Genomic DNA, 9177 nt, shown 5'->3' on the forward strand with positions numbered 1-9177 from the left:
TAAAATCTGCAGTGATGGATTCTTATGGTGGGCGGCTCAGCCTTGACTGAGGTAATTTTCATGCCCTATGATGTCTCTGCTGGTTGATCAATAACAAGGCGGGCCTTGGCCTGGCTGCCTCAATGTATCCACCACACCTGGGGAGAAGGATATAACAGCAGAACTATACTATGCTGTAGCCTACTGTTCCCCTCACTGTAAACACATTGTGTCATGCAATATCAGATGTTAAGATAAATTAGCAGCATATGGTGGGTGTTTGTGAGAAGCTAATGTTTCTTAAAGTAATAAAAATAGCTTAACAATAAATGTGTGTGTGTGTGTGTGTGTGTGTGTGTGTGTGTGTGTGTGTGTGTGTGTGTGTGTGTGTGTGTGTGTGTGTGTGTGTGTATGTGAGAGAGGGGGAGAGATAGAGAGAGACAGAGAGAGAGAGAGCAACAGTGAGCTTCGGGGGTCTTACTATTTCAGAAGCCTGAGTGAGCACACTACAGCCATGTGACTCTCATTGCATGGTCATACAACAAACCCTCTCGAAGATGTCAGATGTTGACGCAGATAGAAGACGATAATATGAGTGGCGCACTCCACTCCTACCTTTGGAGATCTTACTCGTATCTCTGAGTATCAGTGGAGAGTGGTGTCGGCGAGGAAATTCGAGCGTTTCGTGCGCTTTGCCTTCCACTTTTCTTTCTTTTTTTTTAACCTAAAACCATGTTTCGTTTCGGTGATTTACCACGCACTCTTTCCCTCTATCATTAATGAACTTTTCGCAGCATAGAAGACGATGAAGACGACGCGGAAATGCCGCGCGCTGCTCTCCGTGGGTCTCAACCTAGTAGCTCTCTTCTTCTCCACCACTGCATTCATCACCACGTACTGGTGCGAGGGAACCCAGCGCGTCCCCAAGCCCAACTGCAACAAACAGCGGCGGCACAACTGCATCGACTATGGCGTGAACGAGACGGACCAAAACAAGGTGCACTACAGCTGGGAGACAGGGGACGACCGCTTTCTATTCCGCCGCTTTCACACCGGCATCTGGTACTCGTGCGAGGAGAACATCCATGGCTCAGGTGAGAGTGACGGAGCGGTCTTTCATCCTCACTATATCGATACATTCGATTAAACCTGTACATACAGATTAAGGTAGTTCTGGTGTGGGTTTTATTGGAGTTGGAGAAATCTAATCCAAATCTCAATCTGTGCGTAAAACTAACTTCTTTTAATATATAATAGTCCCTTTCTCAAAAGTTAAGATAATTGATTATGGCATGGAAATAACGGTCATATAGGGTTAGGGTTATGGTTAGGGGGTCTGCAAAGGTTATTGACCACTCTCTAGACTTTGCGCATGGATTCAATAGAGAAAGACACATATACTCGTCAATAGTTTATATAGGCCTAGTCAAATATGAATAACTCAAAGGGTTTGATTCAACAGGTCAGTTGCAAAGCACAGTAGGCTAGAGGTATGCGTGTTATTGGGAGTAAGCTATACGCAGCTTAATATAAAAGCTTCATTTGTATCATGACAAATGAAAGCTCCGCGCACATCTAGGTCTGCAGGCATCGGTCACAAATCTTATAAACTCTCATTCTCTGTCCAGTTCTGGCCTGAGATTTCGTGATTTATATTCTTTTCACATCTGATCACATGCAAATGATCCCAAACTAACTGCTGCGCATCAGTCTAAATGTGTATTCGTGGTAATAGAGACTTCATTACCGCCCTAAAGTTATTAAACGGTCATACCTAGGGATTGAATCGACTTTTGGGGGTACCCCAAAAATATTGGGCTGAATTTGTACACACTGGATACCCACCTGGTATGGTCAATTTCATTTCAATTCATGCAATTCAGAAGATACTTTGAAATCTCCATTATATAGTGCCATTATTTTTGTCATGGATTTTTCAATCCTTGACTGGAATGTCATCTCCTTAGATGAACGAATAGATATGAATTGACCCCTAGTCAAGTGCTGACGTTAGGTGTTGCAGTTCACATCGTTGTATTCACCACCCCGTTACCCACACTGTAAAATAACTGCAAAATGCTTGGCAACAGTTCCCAGCAGATTGCAGTGAAATTATGGTACAATACCATAAATGCAATTACATGAAACACCTGTAAATATTAAGTAATGTTCAATACTTTAATAAGGTTAATTCCCGTTCATTTACTGGTATTGAATTATTTCACATATTAATTCACTTCAGTTAGACAGCATGAACATTAAAGTAATGGAAGATTCTATGGGATTTCACAGAACTCAAATATCATTGTGTAGGTTGACACATTAAACCTTAATATGGTTATTAGGATTCCCTATGGAAAATTGTCATTATTTCAGTTTAACAGTCAGGCTATTATGGAGACTCCGAAGATCACATTTTGGTCTTGCTCCACCAGTGGATGGCTTTCTAAGACTTCAAAACACCTCAAAGGATTAAGATGTTGTGCAGCAATTACAACATTTGAAATAGTGGAGGGTCCCACCCATAGACTTGCACACATTGCACTACAGTGGGTGGTGAACTGACCACCCCAACATAATTCATACATTAACATGAGTACATACGTATAGTAATACAGTCAGAATCAAACAAAAACCACACAGGTATATTGGTTTGTGAGATAATGCAACACAAAGAACAGAAATTCACCATTACCCACCCAAACGCCTTGCAACAGGAGGGAGCAATGTAGTTGTTGTTGTTTTTTTTACTGTTTTCCATGTAAAACTACATTTGCGATTTTTAAACTGGTTGAATTGCCTTCAAGTAACAGCACATGTCATTCATTTGTTATTATCGTTGTTTTAAATAAAGGTTTATCTTTATACTTTCACTGGCATTTTCTTATTATTTAGGAAAACGGGAAAAAATAACATGTAAAATAATAAAAACATTTACATTGCAGTCCCACTCCATAAAAGTTGTCTGTGACAAAAACTACTTATTTTCATACTTGAAACCCTACATTCAAAGAAGAAAAGTAAAACAGGTTCTTTGGCCGTCCCTGTACTGTAGGAGAACCCTTTTTTGGTGCCATGTACCCTTTTTCATTCCATGTTGAACTCTGAGAAAAGAGTTCTACAAGGAACCAAAAAGTTTTTTTTTTTTTTTAATATATTTGACTGTGTTTGATTTGTCCCAATGAAACATGAAACAAGTCATTCATAGAATACTATTGTGTGATTATTATAACCATCATTTCATTCTTAGAAAACTACTGGTAATCATTTTACTACCATAAAGAAAGTGCTTCCTGAAATAGCTTCACCTTGCTGTCTAGATGGGTAGAATGGCTGGGTAGAATATCTTGCCATATTGAAAACACCTGACCTACCCAATCCCTTTAGATGAGCCTACAGGTGAAGGGTTTAGAGGTCTATTTGGAATTCAGCACGTTGTCCTGATGCCTCACACAGCCAGAGCTATGGGAAACATGGCAGGCTCCACCGCCAGGTGAGCAGCCCCTCTCAGCAGCTTTCATTGGCCAACCCCATGCCCAGCTGTCCGCCATTTTGTGCCAGACGGAAAGCAGGGAGGGCAGCCGATGTGGGACCCTGACTTAGCCAACTGGGTAGTGTGAGCACAGAGATACAGATACTCTTCTAGTTAGGAGAGAGAGAGAAAGAGAGAGATAGTGTGTGTGTATGTTTGTGTGTGTGTGTGTGTGTGTGTGTGTGCGTGCGTGCGTGCGTGCGTGCGTGCGTGCGTGCGTGCGTGCGTGCGTGCGCACATGTGTGATTATACATCCAGCTCTATTGTAGTGTGGGTCTGAGTGTCTTGTGTCAGCATTCTGCTGTGAGTTTACAGAGTAAGCATCTCTACATCACTTGTTTAACTGTCTCTCAGCAATTTTACTTTAATAGAATGGATGCACAGAGCTTCATGTATTTCTCCCTTTACAAGCAGGGAGTAAAAACAGTTAAATCTGTTATGTTGGGATTTGAGGAGACAGCTGGCGACACTACATTGATAGGAATGCTTTGCTGACAACTGAGAATGGCTTAAAAAACATGGGGTTTCCCGATTGAGTTCAGGATAATCCATTTTACTACGTACTGCCAGTGTACCTGAAGGGCATTTTTACTGAATGACAAATATAAGGTTAATGATGAAGATGTGGATTAAGCTGTAACATTTAACAAGAGTATTGCACTGTGAGTCAACACTACCTCAAAGCCAAACGTTTTCAGTGAACCACTTTTCTTTCATTCATGCGTATTATCATGTCTACATTTCCAGGCTTGTCTCATGCCCTCATACTCTCATGCAGTGTCGAAAGGTGCCATAGGAGGGCAGCCAAGATACCATCTTTATTATAATTTATGGGGAATCAATATAATTACTGTACTAAGGGCCAGTATATAACATTCAAGCTTCCTAAAAGCTTCCTAATGGTTGTAATGACTAGGTTTAATCGGTAATCAGGGAATGAGATGCATTGAAAGAAATACTTCATTTATGAACGCTGTTTTGGTCTGGAAAACATTGAGTGTCCTACCCGGCACTCGGTTTGCATCTAAACATATGTTCTTACTGTCAGGGGTGTTCGAGGGGAGTTCGAGGGGATTTTTGTCTTTCTGTCTCTGGTGGCTGCCTCTTCGAATCGTGTGGGCATGAAGACACACAACAGCTAATGTCCTACACTGTTGTCCATTTCGGGTGGTTATATTATTATTAGGAAGGTTGTTCTTTGGAACTTGCCACCTTTCGCCGCGATGGCCAGAGGTGGCAGATTTCCAAAAAACTTTAAAGCGCATTTAAACTAATTAATAAACCACCATGTAGTAGAGATTATCAATACATGTTGCTTCTTTTATTAGTAAATTACATTGGGACTCAGTTTGGACACTGTTACACTAAACAAAGCTGGGAAATAGAAATGTTGGCACATATAGTACATATCCTTATTTATTAAACATTTTTTAATGTAATTCACTGTACTGTAATGAATTGTTACTTCATTTCAATAAAACTTCACCTATTTTGAAGTGAGGGCCAATCAGGTATTCTCGTTCAATTTAGTTTAAAGCTATTTTGCCTCATGCCAAGAAGACAATCCATACAAGGACAGAATAATAATAGGTTCTTCACATTCTGTACATTTCAGCTTCAACTTCAAAGAGGAACAAATTATGTTGTGTGCTCAAAGAAAATGTGTTCATTTTTTTGTTACTATAACAGCCCATACATATTTCCTCAATATCTAATGAAGGTATTCTACAACCTCTTGATACTAGAGCTTTCACAGCCTTAATCCCTTTTACCTACTGTACAGTATAGATCTCATGAACTCAGTACCTGACACACAAAGTATGGCATAATTTTCAAAAAGATTTATTTCAGAAATCTTCCATAACTGTATGATCTATCTTGCATGATAAAAGACGGTTGAACATGCACCTCTGAATATATGGCAGTAATAATGAGCACGTCTATGATACAGCACGTCACTCTCTCTCTCTGTTCCTCTATGGAGAGAACTCCTTTGAAGCTCCTCTGATGTTCTCTGTAAGCAATGTCTCTATGGGGTCTGTGTGTGTGTGTGTGTGTGTGTGTGTGTGTGTGTGTGTGTGTGTGTGTGTGTGTGTGTGTGTGTGTGTGTGTGTGTGTGTGTGTGTGTGTGTGTGTGTGTGTGTGTGTGTGTGCGTGTGTGTATGGTGTCCATGTGTATGTACATGTGCGTGTGCGTGAGTGTGTGTTTATGTGAGAGAGACACCACCACACCTTGTAGAGATGACAGATAGAAACCATAACTGCCTAATGAACTTTCATTAACTAGCAAACCTGTTACGAGCCGCTCCAGATAAAAGTTGCCCTTAGGCACAGATCTAGGATCAGTTTCCCATACCCTGATTCCCAGCCTTAAAGAGATGTTACAGGATTTTTGTGTTTTGTGTTGACTGTATAGTGCATGATATAATGTGAATCAATTTCTTATCTCATTAGACCACACAGTCCTCAGTTTAAGGCCAAGAAATGTTTGCAAATTAAACTTGTAGGGAGGTGTGCCCCTCTCTGTCAAATCAGGTAATTTCTTGACAATATTTGGCTCGTGAGCACTCATTTTAGAACTAGTGGCAGAAATTATACAAAACTCCTGTACTGTAGCATCTCTTTAACCATACTGTAAGTGGGAAAAACACAAGACTGACTTAAGATCAGTCTATGGGCAATGTCATCTAAGCCTAAGAAGCTAGTTCCATTGGACCAACCCATTTCATTACAGATCCAGTGCAGGCCAGTGTGGTACAATAGTCATTGTAACTGGCCACAACATCTAAATTCATTACAATAGCAATTAGCCCCTAATAACATCAGATCACAGATTAAACACACCGTGGCTGCGTCACAGGCGCAAACTGTTCATTAATTAAGGCGAGAGAGTCACAGAAAGAGAGAGAGAGATGGGGATAGAGAGTGAGAGGGGAAAGAAATTATTGAGGGAGAGGGGGGATTGAAGGAAATTGATGTGACCCATTTACGCCGGTAATCCAGCATATCATTTTAGCCGTGAAAATGGTATCTATGCACACACTGTAGAGAGACTCTTTATAAAGTTACTGCTTAACTACAGTCCTGGAGTACCACCAGGGTTGCAGGTTGCCTTGAACTAGTACACTGTGTTAATTAATTCAGGGGTGTTAGTTTTGGGCTGGAACTAAAAAGTACAACTCAAGGAGTATTCTGGTAGATGGGAGATGAGAGACACTGCTATAGATCTCTCTGAATGTAGTCCACATCGGTGCCCTGCTAGAGTTTCGTGCTTGTCAAAGTACTTTGCTATTAGCTAGAATATTAGGAGTCGACCTAATGAGGACCGAAACGTTGTCACTTATGGAAGAGTAAAAGAGTGAAACAGTATGAAACAGTCAGCAGTTCTCCAGAATTTTATTTATCTTATCCGAATTAACGGTTTTAACGCAAGGGTTGTCATTTACACCAGGATGCAGCATTGGCACATCCCAGTTGTCCTGTCCATCCGTTTGTCTTGTTTGTCAGTAAGTAAAAAAGAATCTCAGTCATCCTTTAACTACGCAATGTAACCAATGTCTAATTACCTCCTGTTACACTCACCTTTTGGCTTGGCATATTTTCATAGCAGTGTGTGTGTGTGTGTCCCTCCCTCCTCTGGCTGCTTAATTGGTTGCCCTACTTTTTTCCTTTCTTTTTTTTATGAAAGCAATGAAAAGATACTGTAGCACGGACAAGTTTTCTTCGAAGGAGAAGGATTATATCACCTGCAAGGAGTTTATCTCACTTTTAGAGCCAAAAGCACTTTTGACACATAATGAGAAAACGATGCCCACCCCAATATCCAAAATATATCCTTTTGCAGTCCAACTCACTGCTTTTCATGCACAGCATATACACTGAATGAGATACAGTATAATACCACCTGTTCAAAATCAAAATTATGTTTTCAGCAAATGGAAATAATACAAAAATGTTGTCTCTAAATAATCACATTTGCTACGGAGAAAAATAGCTTGCCTCTCCCACCAGTACTTTTTATATAACTTTTAAATCTAAATCTAATAACCAGTTTTTCCTAGAGTTCCAGAGTTTTTCCTAGTTGGGTCACATGGTAAAGATTTGCTGGCTGCTCCAAAAATAAATACTTTACAGTCATGCAATGTTGGATCACACCAATTGAGATGTCATGCCAATCTATTGCGTCGTGTTATAAACTCAAACACAGCCGCAAGAGACCCCTGCAAGATGGGCTGCTCGTTATCAGTTACTGTATCTGTCCTTTCTCTCAAGTTGGGTTCTCCAAGATCCAACAGTACTTGGAGTTACAATAGGTCTGATCCATAGTGGAATCTACATTAAAGTATCTATCTGTCCTTGTATCGTTCCAGGAACCTCTCCAGGGTATAACTCATCTCTTCCCAAAAGAGTGAGTTAGGTCTTGTACTGTATGTCTCATCTGTAGACAGTATCTGTCCTTGTGTACTTACCCTCTCCATGGTATTACTCATCTTCTCCCAGTACAGTATGATTACAGTATCTGCAGTGCAGTGGTGCTCTCTGTGGAGCGAGTGTATGCCCCCTGCAGAGCAGGTGAGACATGGGTCCTGGTTATAGATGAGGATGTGTGCTGGTTGTGACAGCGGTGCTGAGTGATGGCTGATGTCATGCCCACTGATCTGTGACCTGCTGCGTTCCGGTGGGTTTGATCTACTCTTTATTACCCCGCCACGCCACGCCCACTGTGAGATACACACCATATACGCAGGACTCCATTTTGTTTGAGTGAAACAGCTACTAGGGTTGGAGCGTGACGTAGAGCGTACATTTGACTTAACCCCTGAAGAGTTGGTCCTTGTACTGTTAACCAGTTGTCTCTTTGCTCACTGCTACTGTAAGGTCATATTAACATAAACACCGTTTGGTAAACCCTCCATCTTCCCATCTTCCTAAGGCTTTATACACAGTATAATCACGTATTTTCACTATTCCCATTTCAGCACAGCACATCTATGTAGAATAGACAATTCAATTAGGACATCAAAAGAGATTCATTAGTGAATCACAGTTGGACACCTTGTAGTACCATCAGCTTAGAGAAGAAAAAAAGAAATGTCTTCACGAGACAGAGACAGTATGGCATAGGGTTAGGGTACGTGAGTGAAGGAAATGGTCAATCATAATTCCTTTGATGGACTAAAAATAGCCCCCAAGCGAGAGTCTTAACGAAAAGTAAAAAATTCAAGTAGCAAGGTCAAACATGATCCTCGGTCGCTTTGTGATAATGTTTTCAAAGCATTTTAGCTGAGCCCTCTGAAGTAGTCAGGGAGACGAACATTCAAACAGACCAGACCAGAGTTGCTCCCTATGACAAAGTTGACCACGAGCTTCAATTGTGATGAGCTAAAATGACTAATAATAAATGTGGTTTGTCGACATTGCTGTACTACATTTATCGTACAATAATTTGCCTTTTTATAGACTTTCATTTGTTCATTTTAGATGTACACTGATAATAACACTGTGGTTCTCTCTCCCTCTGTCTGTATACCCTGCCTCTCTTCCTGCGCCTCTCTCTCCATCTCATTCATTCTCTCTCCATGGTTCCCTTCATCTATCTGTCTTACTTTTTCTCTCCTTTTGATTTGACCCTCTTTCTGTCTATTCATTCTCTTTTACCTTACCTA

The 9177-nt window shown here is 40.8% G+C and overlaps 1 protein-coding gene across 1 annotated transcript in view; it reads left to right on the forward strand.

Annotated features, from left to right (window-relative positions):
• Nucleotides 1-784: 784 nt before the first annotated feature.
• The window catches only part of gsg1l (gsg1-like), a gene marked incomplete at both ends in the record, with an annotated part of 18451 nt that continues 10058 nt past the window's right edge, over nt 785-9177 (forward strand). The window contains one exon of the mRNA XM_083676763.1: nt 785-1073. Coding sequence (XP_083532889.1) covers nt 785-1073 — 289 coding nt within the window. The remainder of the gene's footprint in view (nt 1074-9177) is intronic.

The sequence above is a fragment of the Argentina silus genome (genome assembly GCF_951799395.1).
Source record: "Argentina silus genome assembly, chromosome: 9".
Lineage (NCBI taxonomy): Eukaryota > Metazoa > Chordata > Actinopteri > Argentiniformes > Argentinidae > Argentina > Argentina silus.